The sequence below is a fragment of the Pteropus medius genome, unplaced genomic scaffold, assembly GCF_902729225.1.
Source record: "Pteropus medius unplaced genomic scaffold, Ma_sr-lr_union100, whole genome shotgun sequence".
In the NCBI taxonomy this organism is placed as follows: Eukaryota; Metazoa; Chordata; class Mammalia; order Chiroptera; family Pteropodidae; genus Pteropus; species Pteropus medius.
Genome location: NW_024355206.1, coordinates 1,330,380 through 1,358,232, shown reverse-complemented (window position 1 = coordinate 1,358,232; position 27,853 = coordinate 1,330,380). Strand labels below are relative to the sequence as shown.

General features: G+C 43.0%; 1 protein-coding gene across 1 annotated transcript in view; it reads right to left on the bottom strand.

Annotated features, from left to right (window-relative positions):
- Positions 1 to 27,853, bottom strand: part of AGBL1 (AGBL carboxypeptidase 1) — a 535,540-nt gene that overhangs the window by 41,524 nt on the left and 466,163 nt on the right. The window contains exon 24 of the mRNA XM_039858445.1: positions 21,036 to 21,212. Within this exon, the coding sequence (XP_039714379.1) occupies positions 21,036 to 21,212 (177 nt within the window). The remainder of the gene's footprint in view (positions 1 to 21,035; positions 21,213 to 27,853) is intronic.

The following is a 27,853-nucleotide window of genomic DNA, read 5'->3' as shown; positions in this document are numbered from 1 at the left end:
AAGAGGTCCCCTGGTTAGTAAGTCAGTAGTCCACTTAAGTTCCTAATAGGAAAAAAAAAAATTGTACCCTAGAGGGACACTAAAAATTTGCTGTGTCATTGGAGCGGGGAGGGGGCATACAGGGTCTTTGCTGACTTATAGATCGGTCGCTTCCTTGCTCTGTGAACTTGTCCAAGTGACGTGCTCAGTGAGATTTGGTCTCATCTAGAATATGGGTCTGATAAGTTAGAATGATAATTTGAGGTAGTGGTGTTTTTTAAACAGGGTACAAACACCAGCATATTGTTGGAATTTAATAAGTGGTTGGGGGGAAACTGGCTGAGTTGTTAGGGTCTCCACAAGGAGCCTGGGTGGTTGTTTTATTTTGCTTTGTCTTTTTTTTTTTTTTCCCTATAAGCATATGCCACTTACAATTCCTCCTCCCCACTGTCCTTTTAAGAAACTACGTGTTGTTCACATGGCTATTGTGGTGACGGCTCTCACATAATCTCCATTTACTATGCCGAGTCATTTATTAGAATACACGGATTCTTTTAAACAATAAACTTTACGTGAGAATGAGGGGTTTGGCGGAAGACAGTGCAGTATCTTCTGTGAGTGAATTCCGTAACGTGGGTCCACTGAGGCAGTGGAAACATGAATCAACCCCTGGCCCTTCATGTACCCTGCCGCACATGGGTGGGCATCTCCCCATAGCCACTTACGTATGAACAAAAGACTTCTCTGGCCGGGGCAGGGTACTCAGGTGGCCACGCTGATTTTCCACAGAGCTTCGGAGATCCGCAGCATCATTCGAAGTCTGGCCTTTGGCCCTCTGCTTTCTGGGATGCCTCCCTGAGTCCCCCCACCCTGCTCTCTGTGAGCATTCTCTGTCCATCGTGCTTACACACGAAGCCTGAGATCTAGTAATCCACAAGAGGAAGGCCCGTTCTATAAACCTTGACCCTCGGCAGAGATGGCAAGCCCTTTAAAAATGTATTGCTCGGTGTGGGTGTGTGAGTTGGACCAGGCGGCACACAGAAAGAAAGAAGAAGAAAAAAAGTAGCATTACGTAGTCACAGGAGACAACCAGGATGTTTTGGCATATAAGTTTGAAAATAGAAAAAGTGATATGCTTTAAAATTAAATGAAGAGAGTGTGTGTCATTTTCCACACATCCCCCTTATATTTATCAAAGTGCGATTTCTCATCAGCAAATCATGTACAAAGTCAGCCCATGTGGAGCGGAAGTCGTAAACCGGAAGCCCGGTAGTGGGCCAGATCTCATCCACAGAGATATTTTATTAAGCTCACAGGGTTTTTAAAAAGGTATAAGATCACTGCCAATATTTGAAAGTTAGGAGATTTCATATAAAAATCAGATTTACATCTTTCCTTGAAAAATCAGAAGTGTGACTCAGGACTCAGCTGAACGAGCTGGCCTTCCCAATGGGTAATGTTTTCCAGTTTGCTACTGTCACCTGCTTGGGGGCCCGCCAGGTCCCTGCTGTGAATCCTGCAGTTCAGCCTCATGTCGTGTATAGTGGACGCTCAGGAAAAGCAGCTCAAGGCCCTTTCGACTCTTTTTACATTTTTCAGGACCCAAGTGTTTTACTTCCCAACAGGAAGTTACAGCTGGAGCCACATTTCTAGGTATAGGTTCTTGTCAATGGGAAAAAAGACAAGGCTGCGTGTGGACAAACACTTTTCCTCGCTCTTACATCCCTCTGATTAAAAAATCTGAGATTGAAGAGTGGATTGGAAGGAAAGGACAAAGAGCTGGCTCTCCCACCACCTGATTATAAATTGGTCCTCCAGCTTATCCAGTATGTGCTTCTCTCATGGGTTACAGACATAATCTCAAATGCCATAATAATTTGTAGACCTCTGACAACGTATCCAAGCACTGTCTAAATTTTGCTTACCTCAGTTGGAGAAACACGAAATATGCATAATAGAAACTATTTCTCTATATAGGACATTCCCTTGAGACATTAGAACTCGAAAGCAAAGCACATCGTAAAACTCGACAATACGAAAAATAGCAACCCGATTTAAAAAAGGGGAAAAGATCTGAGCAGACATCCCCCTCCCCCAAAGAAGAGATACAAATGGCAAATAAGCATATGGAAAGATGTTCCACAGCCTGTGTCATTAGACAATGAAAACAACAATGAAATAGGACTCCTCACCCATAAAAACAGCTGAAATCCAAAGCACCAACACCACCAAATGCTGGCGGGGATGTGGAGCAACAACAATTCTCTGCACTGCTAGTGGGAACGCAAAGCACTGAAGCCACGAAAGACCATTTGGCATCTTCTTACAAAACTAAACGTACCCCCACCCTACAACACAGCAATCATGCTCTCTGGTATTTACTCGGAGTAGTTGACAACTCATGTCCACACAAATACCTGCACGTGGATGGGTATGACGCTTTACTCATAATGGCCAAAACTGATGAGGCTACCAAGATGCCCTCTAGTAGGTGAATAAACAGATAAGCCGCAGGACATCCAGGTAGGGGAAGCGTAATCGATGCTTTAAAAAAAAAAAAAAAAAAAAAAAGCTGTCGAGCCACAAAAAGACATGGAGGAAACTTAAATGCATATTTCTAAGAGGCAGAAGCCAATCTGAAAAGCATACATTACTGTATGACTATAACGTTCTGGAAAAGGCAAAACTAAGGAGGCAGTAAAAAGATCAGTGGTTGCCAGGGGAAAATAAATAGGCAGAGTACAGAGTGTATTTAGGACAGTGAAACTGTTCTGTATGACCCCGTAATGGTGCATACGTTTGCCCAAACCCACGGAATCTACAACACAAAGGATGAGCTCTTATGTAAATTATGGGCTTGGGTTAATGGGAATGTATCAACACGGGCTCATCAGTTTTCACAAATGCACCACCTAATGCAAGATGTTACTAATAAAGGGAACTAGAGGGAAAGGTAAGAAAATGGATGGAAACGTCTGCTCGGTTTTTTGGTTAGCAAAAAATACTAAGTTTGCTCATTTCAAGCTGGTTCGAGAAGAAGCGTCAAAGGACTGGTTCCGAGTCTTGTCTCCAAACACCATTTCACTTTCACCGATTCGTGTTTCCACTGCCTCAGTAAGATTTAAGGACAAAACCAGATAAATGCTATTTTAAGTGAGTCATCCGGCAATTATTAGGTGTCTAATAGGGCCAGACACTAATAAACAGCCTTTTCATACACCTTTCCCCAAGTTTCAGTTAGATAAAGACAACTGTGGCCATCTCTATGTCTTTATGAAGACTTTACCCAAACTAATCTAATTCACGTAGAAAACCGAGCATTGTTAAGTGCCTTCGCCAAACACACACACACACACACACACACTGCACCCCGATCAGTACAATATGAAGTTTTTGACACATTCTGCAAAATTAAAACCTGGGCTTCGACTAGAGACTAATACCAGACTAACAAAACCAATGTCTCAGCTTCGAAAGGCAATTTCTGTATTCCATCTGATGTTAAGGAATCAGGTACATCAAACATTTCAAAAGAGAAAAGGATTTGAAGTAGAAAGCTCACTAGCTTCCAATCCCCACTTGTGCCATGCTCCTCCGCATACTTTTGCCTAGTGTAGAAGTTAATGCTTCGTGCCTGCATTGTATTAAAGGATGATTTTTTTTTAGCTGTTGCATACATCTGTGCAATAAATCCGCAAAAAAAGAAAAACAAACAAACAAACAAACAAAAACAACAAGATTTATAAGAAGGAGACTTAAGAAATCAAAAAACCATGCTGATTTTTACAGAAAACTTTAAAAAAGATATGAGATTCTCATTAAAAGGGTCACCATTGAGACAGCAATCCTACAATGTCCCATTTGTAATGAAAAGGACTGGACTTCGTAAGAAAAGACTTGCTGCTAAAAGCTGAAAGAATATTAGCTTTATTCATTGCAAGCAATGCTGTTTACTATCTTCAGTCTCTAAATTCGTGCTTCGAAATAAATGTGTTTTGAATGTCACCAGTTTTGACTTCTTAGTATGAAAGGTATAAGACAGCCATCATTGTGATTCATTAATTGGTTACGCATAATTTAAATATTGGGTTCAATCACCTACCCAGCCAACCTACTAGCACGTAGCAGAGACAATTTTGCCACCTCTTCCTTTGGGTTGGCAGATATCAACCCAAGACTACAGAAATTGTTAAAAGAGAAAACACATGGGGAATATGCCACGAGGAGAGAAAGGGCACGTAAATAAAGCATAGGAAATTCACGTTTCATCGGCCTCTGTAGAACTGAGTCAGCCGAGGCATAAATGACATAGCCTGGCCTTGGGAATCACAAGACGTGGATCACAATTTCAGCCTTCTTCTTTATTAGTGGGGTGTCATTAGCCAAGCCTCTTAACATCGCTGAAAACTTAGCTATCTTTGACTCTCTTAAATGGAGCTAACATCCTTTTTCACAGGGTTGTTGTTTATAATTATGAGATATGTAAATGTGTTTAGAATTGACATATTGTAAACAACCTGATAACCTTTTTTAAGGACGGTGTTATCATCTGATTGCCTGCACTTTCATAATACAATTTTCTAATGGTTGTTTCTTGGCTCGTTTGTGAAGTTTTTGTTGGCCCCTCTCACATAAAAATAAAAAAATCACCCATTTTAATATCGACCGAGGTGGAGCCCGATGGGTTGGTTAGAATGGATGCAATTTTAATGCCATTCGCAAGGGCCGATGGCTGACGCGGCGAGCTAATGGTGTGAGTAAATGCTCGCCTGTAGCTTTGGGTCGTACGGACCTTAACGTAGAAGTATTTGAGGCCACGTCAACGTTTCTGTCTCTGGTGGCAGGATCCAAAACACCCTTCTTGGAAAGGAAAAGTGGAAATTTTCTAGTCAGGGGCTAAAGAAGAAAAGAGTGAAAAACAAATGGCCAAGAGAGTATTGCAAATGTCCACGAGGCCCTCCGGGTTCTTTCCACCGCAGGATAATCTTTCACATTTTTTTTTGGCACTTCTAGTAGAAGTAATTAAACTTTGGCAACTTGCAAATCTCTCTGTTTCTCTTTTCTTCCAGATGGAGAGGGTGGGAAGCAAGAAGAGGGGTCAGGCTCTCTTTCTGGGAGATTCGATTCTACTCTTCCTTCTGAAAATGATTCCTGTTCTGGTAGGTGATGTGCCAGCTCGATCTCGTTCTCAGGCAGAATGCCCATCTTGGAAGGCAAACGGATGGGTACGAAGAAGTAGCGGGCTCAGGGAGAGAGGAAGCATGCATCACTGCAATATTACACTAAGCCTTCAGCCAAGTGCCCAGGTTCTGGAGGTTGACCGTGTTAAGAAATATGTTATTCGATCCCTATTTCTACGTCAGCTTCCGACTAGGTCTTAAGTAACAATTAATATATAAAAGTGGGATGTTAAAACCCTCATCGAATACCGGGTCTTCTAGGGAGGAGGGTTTATCCCGTAACTTAGGAAACTGTGTTGGAAAAGGAAATCCTCGAGAAAGTCTACAAAGCAATGTGGAGAAATGGATGTCGGGGAGAGTGGAACTCCGAGAGAGAAAAGGATCTTCCCACGCTGAGAATAAGCCGGAAGCTCCTCTCCACATCTGGCGGAGTGATGCCACGCGTTCCAAATGGACGTCGCTGTCACTGCTTTTCACGGAACTGCAACTGAACCATGTGGCGTGGGGCTTCACATCCAATTACGAGGTCGGTCCGCACCCAACGATGTGTCAGCAGCCAGAGGGAGAGGCCTGATTTAAGAGGTGTCACTGCTGTGAACAGGGCCTCCGCTGGCCCACTGCTGCGGGAGCAGAGATCCCAGAATTCCACTTGTACGGAACACTTTGACATTGACTTTAAGAGACAAAGGGCAAAACTACGACCTCCCTCCCTTCCCCCAGGACCTTCCTTCTTTGTCCTACTGATGCATTTAGCTTCGGTATTCTCACTTTCAAATGCTAAAGGCGTTTCTTCAGTCGAGGCCTGACTGTTAAATAATTTCCCATCTTGTTGATAACATAAAGGCAGCCTGTTCCAGCAAACCCTGCTTTCGATTCCACAAACATATTGGTAACTGGATCATTCATGCATTCCTCCACCAGCCGAGAATTTTTCAACCCGCTGCAAATCTTTTCAAATGCAAGGAAGATATTAAAATTGACTGGGATTTGGCCAGAAAGAGACCTAAACCAGCTGACACAATACCTGGGTTTGATCTCAAATCATTGCTGTATAGGCTGTCACTCCGTTTCCCTTCTTTGAAATGAGGATGGATTTTTGTCTTTTTTTTTCAATTTCACTGTTGCTTGGTGAACATAACGACACCACGAGAGCAACAGCTCCCCGGCGTTGAGTACTTACATCTCACAATGTGCTAGGACTTGTGCTAAGCACTTCACGTAATGACCAAGTTTAATCCTCAGAAAAATTCTACGAAGGAGTTATGTTTATACCAACCCCGCTCCCACCACACCTCATGGGATGAATTAAGAGCATACAGCTTAAGGGTACTGTTACGGAATCTAAAGCCAAAGTTAAGTAGCCAGGCTCTCACATAGAATGAGAGAGGAGAGGAGAGAGGCAAGAAAGATCTATGTCCCAAATATCATTAACTCCCCAGACAAAGAGATCATCAACGTCCACCACCATCATGGAAACCAACAAAATAAGCCGTGCCGCTGTTCAGAGGAAGGAGAAAAGGCGGAAATAAAATACAAGGCAATGGAATGAAGGAAAACAGAAGCTGAACAGCTGGAAATAATAAATGGGTGAATAATAATGAAATGAAATGTGTGGTAGGGAATAATGGTACGGTTACATACGACGATAGAGATAGGCCGAAATGCTATACATAATGAAATGGAAATAAATAAATGGAAGATATGAAGGATGAGTGGTGAGATGATGACAATGCATGAATAAAGGCAGGCTGGTACAGTTATGGTTTAAATGGAATGAATAATGAATGAAATGGAATAGAAATGAAGAAATAAATAATGGCAGCGGTACGCTGCGCGGAATGAAGTCAAGGCGCGAAATGCGAAATGGTTAGCCGGTACGGAATGGAAATGGAATGGAATAAGAAATAATGGTATTTGTGGGGACGTAATGGTAAGGCAGGAAGGAAAGAAGGAAGGAAGGCAGAAGGAAGGCAGTATTGAAGGAAGCTGAAGGAAGGAAGGAAGAAGGAAGAAGGAAGAAGGCACAAGAGAAGAAGGCAGGTGAATGAAGGAAGGAAGAAGGAAGGTATGGGGGCTGGAAGAAGGAAGGAAGGAAGGAAGGAAGGAAGGAAGGAAGGCAGGGAGGGAGGGAGAGAGAGAGGAAGGAAAGAATCAAGATGCAGTCGGCTGTCGGTGGCTTAAATTGGGTGGAGGTCATTCTTGAACTCCGAGGGGCAGGGTGGTCTAGTGGAAAGGGTATGTCAAGAGGCCCGACCCTGGCTTCGACCCATACATTAACCAGCTGTGTGATTTTAAGCACCTTATTTACCCTGCCTGTCTCCATGTCTTTATCTATTGAATAGGATAATAATGATAATTTGCTTAAATCACCTCACAATAAAATGGGATGGTGAATGTGGAGGGCTTTGGAAAATTAAAACGGCTATTAAGTGAAATATGTTATTACTGATGATTCTGCTTAAAATACCAGTTATAATGCCACCTTTATTTCCTTTTGTTCCCACAGCGCACCATTCATGCCTTCTCCCTAATTAGCCAGGCAGAAATTTGTCTATCTTTCCAGAGACAGAAAGAAATTTAATCTTTTTTTTTTTAAATTATTTGATCATTCATTTATTCGTTCATTGAGTTAATTACCCACTTGTGCTCAACCAAAGCATGATTGATGCTTAAGTTTATAGACAAATTTTTGTCCAGTATAGTGCATGTCTTCAAGCCTTCAATTCTAATTCAAGAAATGCAAATTTCCAGAAATACAAATTAATTGTATTATTATAGCATGAACAGTGCATAATTGGAAAGGTTAGTATACCAAAAAAAAAGAAAAAGAAAGAAAGCGCATTGCCTCGCTATTATCATAATATCTAGCTTAAGGATTGCATAGCGCTGAGCTGAACATTGTCTGTCTCTAAAAGAATATGCTCATTCTTGATTAAACCTAAGTATTCCCTCTTTTAACCAAATCACTGTCAACGAGCAGACCTAGTTCACACATTATCACATCCATCTCCTCTGTGGTCTGGCTGAAGGTTAGGATGGGAAGAAATGATTTCAGCCTCCACCAATCCCAGGGCATTTTAACATCTGGTAAAGTTTCTCAAAAGGAGAAGTCTGCAGAAATCACAAATCAAGTCAAGCTAGCTCTGCATCCTCGGAGAATGTCAGATCTTACAGGTGATGCTATTGGAGACTTCCTCGTTTGTCCTGATTAAATTAGCATCCGCTCTCCCTGGTCTACGGCAGGGGTGTCCAGAATGTCAACTTCCTTGGAAGCATGCCACTGAAAGAGCAAGTCAGCCCAAATTGTCTCTCTTTTACATTCTTTCATTATGATACTGCTTAGCGCTAATGGTAGGGTCAGGAGTTGCTTTTGGAGTGAAGACAAAAGTAGAGGAAACAGTGTTCCCCACCCTTTGGATCCAGCTTCCTACACGAGGGGCCAGCACCCAGGCTGCAGGCATCTCTCCCAATCTATCCATCTAGTGTGCCCTCAGCAAGGAAAACAAAAGTCAGACTGAGTGACAGATGACATACACCCCTGTACAGCCAGGCAGTGACGTTCCCCAGATACAGTCTGGGAGGTATGTACAGAGGGGTCTTGACAGATAGGCTGTCACATGGCAATAAGCAGAAAACGACAACACGCAGACCTTTTATGAGATCTTTTAGAATCGTTTGGACACTCCATGAAGTACACTCTAGCACAATGAACAGGTGCCACATGTCGTTCTGGAATACTTCATTCACATACAAAGTTCAAGAGACAGGAGACAAATCCAAGTCTGATATTTGAAAGAAGTAATCGTAGCAGGTTAGAGCGATCGCCTTTCCAGGTTGAGCAGTCACAATTCTGGCAGTGATATGGGGCATGCGTTCCAAACCCCTCGCCAGTTTGGTAACTTGCTCTGAACTCATTTCAGTTTTTGGTGTCCTTCCCCCGGACATGGCCTAGAACTGAACACGGCATCCTAGACACACCCAGGTCAGGAATAATTGCAGAGAAGCAAACACTGATGACTGTTGGAGAAACAGTTCAAAGTTAAATCCAACCAACGTGGTAGGTCAAGTATACCATCACTCTGGGACCCAGAGCATAGCCATTTTAAATGGCTTATATGTATATATACTTTGGCCGATAGTTTTCAAAGGTTTACTTTCAACCCATGACATACATCATGAGAAGCACCTCCTCATATATGTCTGGCTTCCACTGAACCCTAATAATGATATGCAGGGCAAACCCTAGGATGCTGTGAAGCAATTTGCTGATAACTGATTGGATTCCATTGTTTATCAGCACTATTTGGAATGAGTATTGGGTTAGGGCTGATGGTTATTGAAATGGGACCGTATCTGGAGAAAAAAGATGCTTGGATGTTGGATAATGGAAGAAATTACTGTTGATGACAGAGATCGATAACTTGCTAGACCATCATGGAACATAATGACATCGCTATTTAGTGGCACCTACCAAAACAAACACCAGTTTGCCAAGTTATTATATATGCATTCAGTTATCCATTCATTCATCTATGTCCCACCTTATTTTACAAAGGATTTGAGGTGCTTAGAAGAATGCATACCATAAATAAATTCCAAACATAAAAATAAAGAGCCAACACAGTGTCATTTAGACTAGGAGTTTGAGACCAAGACAACAAGCATAAATATAGAAGCAAGCCGAACCTACACAAATGTTTAAATGAAAATTTGCCCCATATTTTATGACAGCTAAAAACAAGGTGTGTGGGGGGGAACATCTTCAGTTGCATAATTCTTTAAAGACACACACATAGTCTTTAAAAAGAAAATACACCAAATTATTAGCGGAATAACACATGACTATAAAATACTCGGTATGGCAGATAAAACAACATACGGCTAGGAAGTTTCCCTTCATAATTCTGGCTCAGAAACTAAGCAAAAAGTCAGTTCAGTGTTAAACCAATCTCTATTACCTTTATATGATTACTGTAAAAAAAAAAAAAGTCAATTTCCTTTTTCTTGCATCAGTTAGTCATTAATCGATACCTCTTAAGAATCATCCCGAGTCATCGACTCTTAGCACTGAAAGAGACGTTAGTCTGTTTCAACCTCCCATTCGAAGCTAGATTATTATACACCGTCCCAAAGATACCCCCGCAGTGGCTAACCGCTGCTTGAGAGCATTCAATAGCAATATGCTAACTACATTCTCGAGGCAGCCCACTCCATTTGCATAGTTCTGGTTAATACCCAATTCATCCTTGCATTGACATTCAACAATGGGCCATAGTTTTACCACCTAATGAGCAACAAAATCCAAGTTGAATCTTTATATTTCAATACCACTGACATATCTAAGTCATCTCAATATAATGCTCTTCGTATAGATATGTCCATGTTTTAAACTGATGCATTGTTTATGAGAACAGTCAGAGGAGTGTTTCTAATGGTGGGAGGCACACACGTGGAAATAAAAACTGTAAAAAACTTAGTCACAAACTCTGGCAGCAGTCACTAAGGACACTACCTCTGCCCTAAAGAAAATACAAATCGCCTCACTCGTTGACATGAATGGCGGTAAACAATCACACTATTCTATGTCTCTGGTGAGCTAGTCGTGATGGCATCTGTGTCACCGCTAATACTTGTTTTGTGCTTGGGTCAAACAAGCCAGGTAGATAGGGTTGTTGTTTGCAATCAGGCTTCTTGGATCCACCAGGCTGATCCCTCTGAGATTTGCATTCTTGGCAGCTTGGGTTCGTGGGTCCAAGCATCTTACACGAACTATTAATTGTTGTTGTTCTCATGGTGATAATAAAATTGGTCCATTGCTTCCTATCCAGAATTTTAAATGCTTCTGCACAGATGTACTCTCATTAGATGATCACCATGACGATACAACTTAAAGGTCAAGACGTCACCATACACTTGACCACGGTAATGAGCCCTGAGAAGTAAAGATCTATAATTCCAGCCTTCTCCAACTAGTCGATTTTCACCAGCAAGACGATGACACAAACAGAGGCTTGAGAGACTTGATATGATACAAGGGCCGGATAGGATCTAACAATAAAACTCCGATCTGCATAAGAAGCCCAGCGAGGCCAACCACAGCCTCTGCAGCAATCGGCCAGAATGGCCAGGACGGGGTCAGCAATGACCGCCCTCTCACCCGCCCAACTGAGGACCCACTGGAGAATGCCAAATGCACTGTGAAAAATCGCCCCACTTCCGCTTATCCACTTTCACCACACCCAAACCTCCAACGTGAAGCCTTCCCCTTTTCCCACAGGGAAGCTCTCCAGCTACCTGCCTGCCTCTGAGTCTCTGCCGAATACAAGGGGTGGCGGCTGATTCCCTCGCTACTGCGAGCTCTGAATAAAGAGCCTCTCTGTTCTCATTTGAGTATTCCTTCTATACCTCCTCAAAACAAAAATTCTGTAAGAGGCCGTTTTAAGTACCATGTGGAGGTCTGTTACCCACTGGGCCAGAAAGCTGGGTGTCACCTCGCCTGGTCTCACCTCTTCACCCATACAGCCCATCATCAGCTCTGGTCAATCCCACCTCCCAAATACCTCTTGAATGGTCTCTCTTGTTTGCTTCCGATGCCTATGCCCTGCTTCCAACTATGGACTATTATGAGACCTTCTGACTGACACCCCTGTCCTTAGTCCCATCACTGCTGTTAAAAGACAGATATGATCCCGTTACAGCTCTCCTTATCGTCAACTTAAACCCTATTGACGGACACCTATTATCTTTGAAAATAAACTCCGTCTTCCTTAGGACGGCTCAGAGGATGTCTTCATCTTAGCCATTGCACATTTCGACCCCAAGTCCTCCTTCGATGCCCCCAAATTGTGCTGTATTACTAAATGGAACACATTTTTCTCAGGGCAATTAGACGGAGTAGGAGAAAGCATATCAGCTTTCTCATCCCAAGCTTCACGATAATTTTAATGTATTCTAACGTCACATTCATATTTTGAACAGTCACGCGCCACGTTTTAATTATCTTACACGGCCAGCAAGGAAAATCCTTAAATATTTTTTACAAACCTCCATGTACCTGAATTTCTTTTTGTTTTAACCAAACACAGCACTTCCCGATTGTCCATATTAAGTTCCTCTTTTGATATGTTGCCCAAGATTCCATTTCGCTAAGATCTCGTTAGACACAAATTTTGCCACGTAACCCAATAACTGCTTGTCCCAGCTTTGCGACGCCAGGCAATGCGGTGTAATTGAGAAACACAGGATTTAGTGCGGTCTAATTCTAATTAGAACGCAGCTAAAATTCGAATCTCGCCACTGACACGTTGTCAAGCATTTGGAATGCCACTTGAATCTTTTCTATCTTGCTTTGCATGTCAGTCGGCCGAGTGGAACAATATTTAAGGGAGACAATAGGTAGGGTGATGATGCTGGTGAAGATGGAGAGTGATTTTGTATTTTGTGTCAGATGCTCTACTAAACGCTTTATATGTAAATATGCTGAGAAAGATATAATCATTATCCCCATTTTTTTCCTAAGGGTGACACTGAAGGTTAAAAATAATAATTTACCCAAAATATCATCAAGAAATGATGGAACTAGTGTACAGAAATACTGAAGCCCTTGAGCTCCGTCCTTCCTTCAGAGTCGTCCATTGTTCAAATGGACGACTGACCTCACCACTCCCTTACTGATGGGACTTAAGGTTGGTGTCGCCTTTTCCCCAGGAACAAGCAATGACGTCCTCAGACACGCACCTCGTACACTTCTAGCAATGGAACTTGAGGATCAAAAGTCACAAATGTTTTTGCTGACTATCGTTAATCTGTGCTATCACTTTTGGAATCCAGGCCATTAAATGATTCCCTTGGTGACATCAGCTCCTGAAGCCCCGTGGCAAGCTCTGCCTTGGGTGCCACCAGATCTGCATGGGCCCCCACAGCTCCACCCCCTGGGGCTGACCAGTTGCATCCGTTGGAGGACTTCCTTCGTTGCTGATGCTAGAGAGCCAGGCCGGCCCACCTCGCACCCTGAGTTTCTGACTTTTCCCACCATTTCCGGACTTGGATGAGGGGCTGCAGAAGGAGCCTGATGGTGCCCCCTGGACGTGTGAGTTTAACTCTCTGGGGACACGCTTAGACTAATGGGAGACAGGAAGCGAGGCCGTGTGCAACAGGCAGGTAAGTCTCTCCTGTCTTCTCCCGAACATCTTTTCTGGGACATTGTCCTGCATACGGACTGCGCAGACACATCTCACACAGCGGAAGTGGGCCGACTCGACTGCTTTGACCGACAGAGTCATGCGACCCTTTGCACTATGTTTTATTTGATCGCTGGCTCACTTTCCTCATCGCTCACTTTCATTCATTTCTCTCATACTTGGTCTATGGCGGTTTTCTGAATCCCTTCAGATAATAAAGTTCATGAAAATGTTTTTTGGGTTATAAACCGCTACGCGAAAAGAGAAGGTATGTTTATCACTGTGATTTTTGTTGTTTTCGGGAATATTTGGAGGGATATAGCCAGCAAGTCATTTCATAAAATAATCAAGATTGCCTCTATTTACATTTCACTAGTTATTCTCAGTCTAAGAAGGATTCTGAAATGTTTTCGAGGATGACGTACGTGAGAACTCCAGCCAGTGCACTCGAAGTCCAGCCAGTGCACTCGAAGTCTGCGTGACGCGCACCTCCGGCGTGGAATTCCGGGGTGAAATGTAGAAACATGAAAGAGACGGAGGTATTACGAAAGGCAAATAGGATGGAAGAGAACTCAAGAACTCCCTAACCCTACCCTCCGTTGAAACAATTGCCTTCCGCTTTACCGGCTGAGTTACCTTTCCCGATGTCACGCACGAAAAATAATGCATGGATAATTCATGTTCGATTCGACCGGTCTTTAATGAAGGTCTCACTTATGTCTATCTGTGTTTTCTGGTAGAATCCAGTTGTTTCCATGACTTTCTGCTGCTGTTGCTTAATTAACTGCTTTTCTGGCTGAACTATAAACTCTGAGAGAGGAGGAAGCTGTCAGATCTACTCTCTGTCATATTCTTGGCACCTAACATGTTGTCTAGATGTTTAAAACATGTTTACTGAATGATGAACGAAAGAATGAAGATGAATTGACCACATACCTGGACTTCACTTAGTGTTCTTAGTTTTTACTATGCACCCCCATTCACAAACTCTCGGCTTCAACCAAAGTAGATCCCTAATAAATGTGTTAACTCATTAATAAAACAGTTAAAAACGTCTATGAAAATATCTAATGTCTACCTTCTAACAACAGAGCATTCTAAATTATTCTCTTTGCATTTACATGTAGGGAACTCAGGCACATAAAGAGAGCTACTGCTTCTTTTTTAAAATAGAAATCTTTGAGGCGCCTGCATCACTGGAATGAGGGCATGGCAGAGAATATTTAAAAAATGTCTGGAGGAATGGAACTATCACCTCCTCCTCATACTCAAGGAGGGTACTGTGACTTGGTGTCTACTTCATTTCACCGAGAGAACATACCCTACTGATAACTCTTCCGGAACCTGGACTCTGCCTTTGTCAGCACGTTCGTAAAGAGGAGCTACTTCAAGGAGCTCCGTCATGCACCGAGAATCAAAGAAATCCCTCTCGGGTCTGGCCAGTCCTTTTCCCCATGCTGCCAGCTAACGAAAACTCCGGATTAAATCAACCCTTTCTTTGGTCTCCTGTCTGTTCCTTTATGTCTTACTGCATTTACATTGATCGCGTGAAGAGAGTAAGATTTACAGAGATAAGCCATCGCTTCCTTCTTCTTCTTGGTCCTTTAAAACCAAATTATTTTTAAAGAATCGGAGGCCATTTGAGGCTCACTGGATTATCCCCAGTGCCAGATTCTGTCCTTATTTTTGAGACAACGAAACATTTTCTAGGATGGGCATTAAAAATTCACAGCTCCCAGAGCTTTAGTTATCCCGGGAAAGGCCCCCGCTGGCAACCTTCTTAGCATCTCTGCTTCTTGATTTTTATTTAATTCCTTTTAATATTCTATCTCGATGCTGACAGACATTACGGAACTGAGGGCCAGAGAATGAGGACACTATTTCAGTACCTCATTAAGCCTGAAGCGAATGAATAAATGGCTCATAATGTGCTTTGAGATCACACAAAAAGTGGTTAAAAATTTAAAAAAAGAGAAAGAGAGAGAGAGAGAGCAGCAAGGCCACACTTGTTGAAACAGTTAACAAGAAAGGAAAGAGAATTGACCTAAATGGTTCAGATCGTGGCTCATGATGAAATGCTATATTCGTATTTGGAGTTCATATTTGTATCTACAAAGGCATAAAGTGGCATTTCAATGGCAGAATGGGCATTTGGAGAAGTATCCTCTTTTTTGAGCCGTGGAGAGGGGAAGGTAGTCGGAGAATGAGTGTGGAGGAAAAGCAAGAACAATGAACTCATTCGGCATAAACACGTTGGCACAGATCGACAAAATGCCAGATCTTAGGGATCCCTTTCAGGTTTTAAATCACGGTTATGTACAATATCTCATTCTAGCTCACAGGAATTCTGAGGACAATGTCTTTGCTCTAACAGAGGAGTCTGAGCTCCCCAATTTCCCTTTCTTCGCCCCTAATCCTTTCTCCCCTCCCGGCAGACCAAGAGTGTTCCAATCCAGTGCCTCTCAAGTTTCCTGGGATCAAGGGTGACCTGGAGACCTTGTTAAAATTCAGATTCCGATGCACTAGGTGGGGCCTGGGAGTCTGCATTTCTAAGGAGTCTCAGGCCAGGCTGACTCTACTGCGGTCTAGACAACTACCTGTGAGAAGCAGCAACCTGAGAAGATTAGTGTCACAGGTAATCACAGAAGATTTAGACGGAAGTTCCTGCAATGCACACTCAATGAGATGCACCATTGTTCTTGGGCTAATTGATAGTAGGAAGAAATAGTCAGCAATTTACAGACTCTGGTTTCACAAAGTCAAGCCAAGCACTTCTAAACCTGATTTAGGAGCAGAAAATAGAAAGCTGTGAAGGGCCCTCTGGAGATCTGGGATTCCATAAACAGAGGCATGAGCTTGTAATATGTTTTTTCTTGTTCTTGAGGGTGGTAGGGGGTGTCTTCCATCCTTTCAGGACTATGTTAAAAACTATAAATACTCTCCCCAGGAAAAAGTACACACAGGCAAATAATTTTGTATATAATTATATCTGTTCCTAGCCTCTTTTGTCCTACAGGCGATTTAAGAAATCTTGACCTTGGGGTGTCCCAGGAGCTAGAAACAAACAAACGAAACAGAAACAAAAACATCTTTTAACTCTCACTGGGAAATCAGATGGTTGTTAAAATATAAAGTCAATTGAATAAAAGCACAGGTGTTCTAAGAAAATCTAAAACGTCTCATTTTCTTGATCATGAGGTAGAGAGAAAACAAGACCTGTTATAATTTGTTTGGGGCTCCAACTGCATGGCTATACGCAGACAGAAATAAAAACCTATTTTGGGTCCTTGGGCCTATATATTCTGCACCTGCTTGCTGACCCAGCGTGCCAGGTTGTGTGGGGTCTCCAAAATCCTTGTCCTTCCCAGAACCGTGGAATATGGCTTTATTTGGAAAAAAAGGATCACTGTAGATGTAGTTAAGACGATGTCATAACTGGAGGAGGATGGGCCTTAAATGCCCTATGACCGGCATCCCGCCCGCATAAGAGTGGAGGGGACACCGAGGCAGAGGCAGCCGAGTGGAGAAGGCCAAGTGATGTCAAAGGAAGAGGTTGGCGTGATACATCCATAAGCCAAGGATTCCTGGAAATACCTGCGAGGCACGAGACAGATTCTGCTCCGCAGATTTTAGAGAGAACGTCGCACAGACAACACCTCGATTTTGGACTTCTAGCCTGCAGAACTGTGAGACTAGGTCTGTGTTGTTGTAAATTGCCTAGTTTGTGGTGGTTTGTGATGGCGGTTTGTGGATCCCGCAGCGACCTGTCCTTCTCTGCCACTGTCCCCCGCCTCTGGACCAGAGCAGCTTAAGAGGCCCTCACTCAGCTGTGGGGATCTCATGCCCTAAACGGCTGAGGTGAACACGGTGTGAAGGAGAGCATGCTGGGAGCCTTGAAAGCCGAGCTCAGATCATTTCATTTCTTCTATGAAATTCATCCCTATCAAACCGTCTACAACAGCTTAAGCGCTCGGTTCCAACATGCATGCTTTTCTAATCCAATCTCGGCCCTTTTGAAATACTGCTATGCATTGTTTCGCAAAAGGATTTTGGGGGAGCGCTTGCCAGAACGACGCCGGTGAGCAGCGAGGAAGCAGAACCGGGCAGAGGAGACAGCTGCATCGCAGTACGATTGCAGCAGAGAGCCCGGCCAGTCCCGCTGGGAGCTGTGGAGTCTGCCCAAACGAGGCAAGGAAGCCAACCCTTCGCACCCCGGCAGAGTGCAGCCGCTGGATGCAGGCAGGCGTGCACGTCGAAGCCACAGCCTTGGTCCAGGCAGCTTCCATCAGCTCCAGACAGTTTCTTTGGGGGAGGAAGGAGGGGTAATGAGTGGCTGCGCCTGGCAGAAGGAAACGGACGTTGCCCTGCAGCACCCCCACATGGGCAGGGGGACGTCTTTCTGCTCAACCTGTGATCACACACCTGGACCGGGATCGCCTCGCTCCAGGAGAGAGTCCATGAGATGCTCTCGACTCGCGTGTGCAGTGACGAGTCTGAATGGTCTCGGCCTTGCCTGCGTGCGCATCTCCCCTCTCCCCCGCCCACTCCCCACATCTGCCCGTCGCAATCTCCATCTCCTGGGGACTTCTTTTCTGGTTACCTAGGGTCACAGAGGATAATCAGTTGACTCTGCCTGGAAATCACCATTCTTTCGTTTGTTCATTTATTCGTTCATTCATTCATTGCCGTCACACATTTTTAACGCCTATTTTATACTAAACTACGTATAGAGTATTAAAAAAAAATGAGTGAGGAGATTGTCAAGGGCCTTACAGTCATGGTAAGGAGTTGGGTTTTCCCTGGAATGAAGACACTTTAAAGGATTATGGGCAGTGCCAGGACCTCGATAGGTTTGGGTTACGAGCGATCCCTCCGTTGGTGGCAGAGAAGGACAGGTCGCTGCGGGATCCACAATACAAGGGAGGCAGTTTGCAGTCAGGGACTTAAAACACCACGCGAGTCACCCTTCGAAGCTCAGCTGAGTCACTCATCTTCTGTCCTTCCTCTAAGACCCACCGTGCCGTCCCATAAGTCAGCAGCATTGCCAAAAGGCATGTCAACAGCCCGCATGGGTGGGAGCAACTCACATTCTCCCCCTAAGCCACCAGTAGCCCACGGGGCCCAGTCAAATGACTTTGTATGTACAAACGCACCATGCGTGTGACCCTAGGTCGCGAGCACTCAGTGTGAAGCAGGCAGCTGTCCGCATAAACTAGACGCCTCTAAAATATGAGCCCCCAAAGAATACACCGTTCCGTTTTGGCTTTTTTCTTCCATGGCCTCAATAACTAACATAAATCTCTCGGTGGGTGGGACTTCCACATTAAACGCGAATTACGAGTCTAAGTACATAACCTAGCGGAAAAGACTATATCTCCCCCAAAATACAAGAGCAGGGATTTTTTTTTAATTAGTCAACTATAGACTGGAAAATAGAAGAGGAAATATCATGTTAATAATTATTTGAGGGGGTAACAGCTCATGTTCTTTAATGCAGTTCCAACATAAATGTCACTGTAAGAAATGATATTTCATTTCAATACTAACATATCAGGTACGTAGTGCGCCGGGGGAGAAATGATGGGAACGACTTGAAAGCTGCATTAACCAGAGACACTGCAAAAATATTTATATTCTTATGAAGGAAGGAAGGAATGCCCCTCGTGGGCGTGTGTAAGTGGCCTCTATCCTTTGAATAAACGGTGATGCTAAACAAAGAATGGAAAAATGACCTTAGAATAATAACTTCAGGACCCAACTGGGACCCCGCTTTTCAACGTACGGAGATCATTTGCAATATGCTCAGGATGGAAATTTCCATGCTGCTGTATAGCTCATAGTCTTATTCTACGCCTCGAATACAAATCACCCGCACACCCAACTCTGGGCCGGCGCCCTTCCTGGGGGGTGCTCCCCCCACCCCCCACCATATGTAAAATTACTCGGCATCCTCTTACTCACTGTCTGCACTTCTGCTCAGTTAGTTACTGCACAACGCTTGGAAGGACGGGAAAACAAAGGGAGGTAGAAAACCAATCCGTTTGGAGACGTGGTCCATGTGGACAGTGGGATGGGGACGCTAAACCCGCTGTGGCATTGGAGGGCTTTCGCTAGCCAGTTCCTGCTCCGCTTTTGTCCCTGACAGAGACCCCGTGCAAAGTGGGAAATTTGTCAGGGCAAATGCCAAGCCGATATCTGAAAGCTGTCCCATTGGGCAAGCATCTGTCACTGTCTGTCATTTCCAACAGCTACTAAGCATGTTACGTGGAAGGTGGAGAATTGCTGGGGCCCCTAAACTGCGAGTCACTCTGTTCCCAGACAACAGCTGTGAAGGACTTCGAGCTTCCGGTTGATTTATCACGAATGGCACTGACGCTTAGGTGACTAGAGGCGGCTGGCCTGCACGGGTGCTTTGGAGAAACTAACTCAGTGAAAGTCCAATAAATCTCTGATGATTACATGGAGTCGTCTTTTAAAGAAGTAACCGGCCCCTTTCCCTAAGAGGCATAGACCCCGAGAGGCACAAGGTGTCAAAGTCTCAGGATCCCAGGCTTACTGTTTCCGGTACCATGGGTGCTGATTATCAGGGGAGTGAACAGATTCCCGATCATACGACCCCCAAGGACATTCGTGTATGTGCTCTCCGATGGCCTGCACGAACATCGTGTGTGGTGGGAGGAGGGAAATCCTGATTCATCTCTGCATGTGGTATGTGAAGCTTACAGGCTCACAGAAACGGGAAAGTGAAGGGCGAGGTCTGTGACGGCCAACCCCGGGCCCCACCGACCACCTCTCTCTTCCTTATTCTGCATTGACGTCAATGTGGGTAGATAAGTCGAATGGTTCATTTATTCGGTAATAAAAACGATTGTTTCAAGCAACTGTTAAAACTAACTGACTGGCTAAGAGAATTAATGGGAGGTTTGGTCACCCTGTGTCAAAAAACACTCCTTGGCCAGGTGGGAAGTCAGATCATGTTCGTCACCTGTCACTCCCTGTGCTCCCTTTGACGGCTCGCAGATTTCTACAAGCACGAGCTTGTGCAGAGCCCAGCGCTTCCTGGCTGTGCCAGGGGAGTTTCAAAGCCAACACAATGCGCTTCGACGCCGGTGAAGCCCAGGTATTCGTGTGGTTGAACAGAAGTCAGCAAGGAGCCACCTGTCAGTTTGCCCAACAAATCTAAAAGAGTCTATTACCTGGCACTGTCACAATGCCCTTCACTGATGCTCCTCTGGAGGCGGGTGGGACGAGCAGCCAGAACGGCCTGCCATTCTCCAGCTGCTCACACACTTTATAGAGCCATAGGGAGAATGGGGCTTGCACGAGTCCTTTCCCGGGACACTAGGACATGAGTCCTAGAGCCTCTCAGCGTGCAGAGGCCCACGACATGCACGCAACTCTGTGTGCCCTGGTGACAGCAGCGTAGCAGAGAGCTGCTGACCGAGATAAGCACGGAAGACACAGAAACACAACACACAGGCACTGACGATATCTATGCAACGACCGACGCCCTTTATGACGCATAGGGGACCCGTCAGTCTGCTCATGATAAAGCGTTCCCATGCCTATAGCAGGGTCATGTAGAGGCTCCATAAAATCTGGGGGTACGTATCCGAGGGAGGCTCCCCGCCGCTTGCTGGCGAAGGCAGATGATCGACACACCAAATCAGTAGGGGTGTCTCGCGGCCTCACGTACCTGGTAGGGCCCCTGGTTGCAGCCACAGTAGCTGCTCTCCATGGTGTAGCTTCTGGACACGCCCATCTCCCTCCACACCACCACCCGGGCCGTGGAGGCACGTGACTTCTCCACGACGAAGCTGCAGCTGCTCATCGTGAATGCCGGTGCCAGCTGATCAAGGATTTTGGGGAGAGTCTACGACAACCACAAAAAGATAAGATGAGGATGAGTCGTGAGCACTCGGGGATACGCACCATAAAGAAGAAACTTCTCAACGTTTATTAGGCATCGCGATAAAGCAAACACAATATATGCTGTTATAAATCTGGTATCGACTCTAAGAAATCGATACCACTAAAAAAAAATCATTTTCAAGATGAGGAAAGTGAACCGTAGAAGGTTTAGAAAAAAATAGCTTAAGTCTGACTACGAAGTGGCCAGCATGGGACCCAGATGCCAACCTGGCCAGCTCTAGACTATGATCTTTTGACTCCATGTTTTGGCATCATCGTGGACCGATGTTGCACACACATATGTTCAGACTCATACACTGCTGCATTGAGTTCTATGGAAACCACAGACTTCATGGGGACCTGAAATGTAGATGGGACTCTACCCAATCTCACTGTTTTCTAGCTCTAAGAGTCAAACTAAGGACTGTCACTTATTTCAATCATACAGGCCACTGATGATGCTTGAGCAGAAATGCATATAGAGTTCACTTGTTTCCTGAGAAAGTGTAACGGCCAAAATACACTTTTTACCTCTGATCCATAAATCTGAAGCTGGGCCAGTTATAAAACTCCTAAAAATCCATTCTCTCTCAGGCTCATACAGCCCACCTTTGCCTAAGGCAGAAAGCTTTATGTGACATCTCTTAATCTCTATTTAGAAGGCATAGGTAAACCATTACCACTCTCTGATTGACAGAAGAGGGGGCCTCCAGTCACCGGACCTCCCCTTCCTCCACCCCCACCCTCAAAGGACAATGACTCAGAGTAAATACACCAAGACTTTGGCTTAGTAAGTATACCACACTTAGCCCAAAACATTTGTTATTTACAGGAGGATTCTCTCACTTCAGTGTTGACAGAATCTCCACAAACTAGCACATAATATAAAATTGTATGCATTAGATAAGAAACAGTAAAACTTCAGGCTTTTGGGCACATTGTAAGAAGTTAGTGAAACAGATCATATTAATAAGCATATGAATTAAAGCCCTATTTTTAAAGACATAGAGTTTCGTTCATTTCTAGAACATTGAGCAGAACTCTTAGTAGCTCTGGTTCTTACTGGACCCATGCTTAAATGTATTAATATAAAGATTAATATATTTGTTAATTATATAAATTACATATGGCAGATAAGTATATATTAACATAATTATTAACACAATGTGCTGTGATCTCTAAGTTTCCGTATCCTCCGGACAGAGGCACCAGCTGAGCAAGGGAAATGAAATGCTCACATGCTCGCTTGAGTTCCTACAATCCTGTCCTGATAGATTTCATCTACCCGCTCCTGTCTCTCTCTCCTGTGATCCCTCACCCCATTTTTCCCCTTCGAAATCTTTCTTTATTGTCTATGTAATTAGTCGTCTATTTTCGATCTCCTCTGCAGCCTAGAGGTTCCATGAGGGCAGGTCTGTGTCTTGTTGGCATGGAAATCTCAGCACAGGAAGCCGTGCTGCTCAGATAGTACTCCTTAGTGATTTGCTGACATAAATAGAATCTGCCCCTAGGGCACTGGTTAACAGATATAAATATATACACACACACACACACACACACACACACACGCATAAAGTGATCAAGAATACTTGAAAATAATTTTAATTCATCAACGTTTGACCTCATTGCAAAAAGTTTAACCTGACGCCGTTCACATGATCTCTTCTTTCTTACTTAAGGGAACCTGGTTTTCTTAGCTGGTACAGATGACTACACGTTCGAATTGATGGCTGGCAATCTGGAGACCTTTCCAAGCTATGATTTTTATCCCTGGAGCCTGGAGGATGTGAGCTTTACAAGTGCAATCGAAGGATTCCCCCTTCCATCTTTCTAGCGACAGTTTATCCATTCGTTAAAGAATGGACTCTGAAACTGGGCACTAACAGCAATACCTTCGTTCTATTTCCCTCTCGATTTTTACACAGATTGATCTGCGCCAGAGTGAGAAATGAAGATGAGGATAGCTAGGATGATAGGAGACTGTTTGTGCGTTTGGTTTCATTTGGTAAATGAATAAGAAATAGATGAATTCTGCGTAGGGATGGATCACTGGTACCTTGCTCCAGCATCCCTGAAATCTCCAGCTTGGCTGGGGAACGTCGGCTTGGGACATTCAACCTTTCCCTTGTCACTTGGTCCGTGCCCTTAAACTTCATCTCAGTTTTCAAAAATTTGAAATTTATAATAAATACTTTTTCATGGAACGCTTACTATGTATTCTACATGCATTAACTTATTTAATCATCACAAGTCTTTGAGGCAAATTCTATTATTATAATAGAGAGGCCAGAAAAGTATCTTTCTTTTTTTTTTCTAGCGGACCTGGAGCTAGTAAGGACAGAATTTAAAAGCAAGAAGAGCAGACCTAAGAGTCCGCTTCCTCCATGTACTTGCTGTGTGACTACAGATAAGCTACTCGGCCTCCCTGAGGCGTAGGCCCCTCGTCTGTAAAATGGAAGAATTAACATCTCCCTATTAGAGTTGTTACCAAGAATAAATGAGACGATGCACGTCTAGAGCAAAAAGACACAGGAGCTGGCACCAAGCATGGTCTCAACACGGAGCTGGCAGGCGTTTAGAGAGTAGGCCAAAGTTGGCTGCAAGAATGAGTCTCGTGCATCCTAACAGAAACCGAATCCCATTGGTCCGGCAGCAGTGGAATCGGGTGCAGCCAAAACGAATGGAAAAAGACTTCTCATTTGATAATTCTGGTTTCAAGGTACACTGTAGAAGCCTGAGTTGCATTAATTCGTCTGCTTTTTGCTGTCTCTTCTCAGCCCTGCCTGGTTGCCCAAATTCAAGAAAGATGGACCACTCAAAGACAGGCTGACTAAAAACTCACTAGGCAGTTCCCAGCTCAGAGGTCTTTTCCAGGAAAATGTGAGGTCCCCTTGTCAGCCCTACGGAACTCAAATCACGTCTTCTCTTTTCTCCAGATGAAGCAGGTGGCAAGGGCATGGTTTGGGTCTAGGGCTCAAAAGTATGAATTCTGGATTCCTGCTATACCGTTTGACTTTCGGCGGGTCATTCAACTTGTCTAGCACCCAGTCTTATCACCGGAAGAGGGGGAAGGGAGTAATAATAGTTCCTACCTGCGTGAGTTAATAAAGCACTTTGAATCCTCAATAAATGGGTGCGATTATTGTCATTATTACTATACTGGTCAGAGCGAAGGGAGAAAAGGAGATCGCTCTGCTCAAATATTCAGTCTTCCAAGATTCTTTAAAAAGGCCTCGCTTTAGATGGTATGTTTCCCATCTTTTAACTCAGCTGTTTTCCAAGCTTCACACAAAGATTTAGTCTCGCGTTCACCACGTCCTTCATTCTAAACTACAGAGCAGTTGGACTCATGGTTTTATTTCTGTCTGATACAGCACATTTTTTTTTGTAAGATCACTAAGGTTGGAATCGAAGTGTGAACTTGACGTGGAACCCCCCTTGGGTCCCAATCCCAGCTCTTGCAAACTCCTTTCCCTCCTCTGTGAAGTTGGATGTCACCGAAAGTACCCATTTGTTCAACAAACACTTGTTAAGCATCTTCGGTTGCCGTGCTGTACTCCAGAACACAGGGCAGCTGGGAAGATGAAGTGAATCAGTGCATAGAGAGTGCTTACGACGGTGCCCGGCACACGCTCGGCACTGCGTGAGTAGTATCCATAGTTATGATCTCTGCGACTCCTGACAGCTAGAGAGGTATGAAGAGGATCCACGCCAGGAAGTGTCACTATCAAGAGACACATCTCGGGCAGTGGTGCAGACCTGATTTCAACTATTATTTCTTAGAAGAAGACGACCATGTTGTACGTGACTTCCTTACATGAATACCTAGCAGAGCACTTGGTCCACGGTGGATATCGATGGTGTTTGCTTTTAAAAACCATAAATCGTCTTGACTGAGGTAGGCAAGCAGTTTGATGATTTTTAGTAAGTGAACACAGTTTTGCGACCATCACCACAATCCAGTTTTAGAAATGTCATCGCCCTAACATTTCTTTCACACTTAGGTCCAGTCGATCCATCCTTCGGCGAATTGCAATCTGTTTAATGACTCTATAGTTTTGCCTTTTCCAGAATTTTTATACGGATTAAACCATATATATATACATGTATATATATATATACACATATATATATACATACATACATATATATACATATACACACACACACATACATACATATATATGTATGTGTATATATATATTTGTTTCCGACTTCTTTTGAAGGTGAACTATGTCGTTGCATGTATCAGAAATTCGCACCATCCTACGCTGCCAACAATGATAAATGACTGTTCTGTTCTAAACATCCTTCCTAGACTTGGCATTTCCTGTCTTCTTGATTATAGCTATTCTAGTGATTGTGTAGTGCAATCCCATTATGTTTTTAATTTGCAATTACCAAATGAATAATGATGTTGTTAATAGAAGCCATTTGTATGTTATCTTTGAGGTGTTCAATCACATCTGTTGCCCATTTTTTAAAATCGAGTCATTTTTCTTATTATCGACTTGTAAAAATTCACAGATTCTGGATACAAATTCTTTATCCGATACAGGATTTGCGAATCGTTTTCCCAGTTGATAGTTTGTCTTTCCACTCTCTAACTAGTGACTTTTGAAGAGAAAAAAATTTTAAGTTGGATAAAGTTCCATTTATCACATTTTTTCTTTTATAGTTTGTGCTTTTGGGGGTGCTACCTAAAGCAGCTTTGACTGTTAAAAGAAGGCAAAATACAAAGATTTTCTAGCAGATTGCATTCCATAAGTTCGGTAGTTCAGTTCTTACATTTAGGTTTACGATCCGTTTTAAATTAAATTTTGTGTATGTTGTTAAGGAAAGGTCTGAATTCATATTTTGCCATATGGCTGTATAATTGTTTCAGCACTATTTGTTGGACAGATTGTTCTTCTCCGACGGAATTGCCTTGGCACTTTTGTCAAAAATCAAATATATAGTGACGGAAAGAAATTGGACTTTGGATGATGAACACACAATGCAATATATGTATGACGTCTTTTTGAGTTGTATACTCGAAACCTATATAATTTTATTAATCAATGTCGCCCCAATAAATTTAATTTAAAAAATGATGTCTGATATAAATAGGTGTTAAGTGAATACCTATGTCTATTTGATAGATTTTTTTTTAAAAAAATCAAGACTAGATATTGAATTTTTAAAAATGTTTTGCAGCATCTAGGATATTATCATGTGATTGTTATTTTTCCCGTAGAAGCCATTGGTGCATTTTATGGGAGAGAAAGTATTATTTTCTATTTATGGACCAACCCACTGTAATTTACATTTCCATAATAAAAGATTGATACATTAAAAGGAATCAGTTGCCCATAAATGTGTGAGCGTATTTCTGCTCTGTTCTGTTCCACTGACTTGCATGTCTATCCTTATGTCAATACCACATTTTCATGATTACTCTCACTTTACAGTTTTGAAATCATGTAAAGTAAATGCTCTCACTTTATTCTTCTCTTGTAAAATCTCTTTTGGCTACCCTAGCTCCTTTCCACATAAATTTTAAGGTTAGCGTCTCAATATCCACAAAATAGCCTGCTGAGATCCTGATAGAAATTATATTAAATCATAGAAAAATCTGGGGAGAATGACCATCTTTAAAACATTGTCTTCCAACACATTAACTTGGTACATTTTTCTACTTATTTAGGTCCCCTCTAATTCCTCTCCAGAATGTTTTGTCGTTTCAGTGTAGAGAAAATACACTTTTTTTTTTTTCTGGGGATTTGTAATTGGCTTGATCTTTTTAATACTATCACAAATGGATTTTTTCTTAATTTCATTTGTGGATTGTTCATTGCCAGTACACAGAAATAAAATCAATTTTTATATTGACCTTGCTAAACTTGCCTATTAGTTCCAGTAGTTTATTTTGTACATTGCTAAGAATTTTCTACATAAAATACTATATCGCCTGTGCATAAAGACAGTTCTCTTTTTTTTTTCCAATCTGCTTCTCTTTATAATTTTTCTTGTCTTATTGAACTAGCTAGAATATGCAGTAAAATGCTGAACAGAAACGGTAAAAGCATTCTTGCCTTGTTTCTGATCTTATAGGAAAAACATTCAGACTTTCACCAGCCAGGATAATAGTAGCTATGGGACATTTTTCAGATGCCTAATTTCATGTTGAAGAAAATCTCTTTCTAGTCCTAGTTTGCTGTGAGATTTTATTTTAAATGGATATTTAACTTCATCAAATGCTTTAAATGTATGTATTGATATAATGATGTAGTTTCTGACATTTATTTACTTACAAAGAGTAGACCAGTATTTGACTTTTTATGTTAAACCATTCTCTAATTCATGAGATAAACCCCACTTTGACACAGTGAATAATGATTTTTATGTGCTGCTGCGTTTGAGTTGCTAATATTTTTAAAGGGTGTTGGGGTAGGTGTTTATGAGTGATATTGGCTTTCTTTTCTTGTAGTATCTTTTCTGGCTTTGATATTAGAGTAATATGGGACTCAGAAAATGAGTTGAGGAGAGTTTCTACTCTTTTTTTTTAAAAAAAATTTATTTGCAGTTAGTATTGTTTATGTCTTCAGATTTTGATAGAATTCA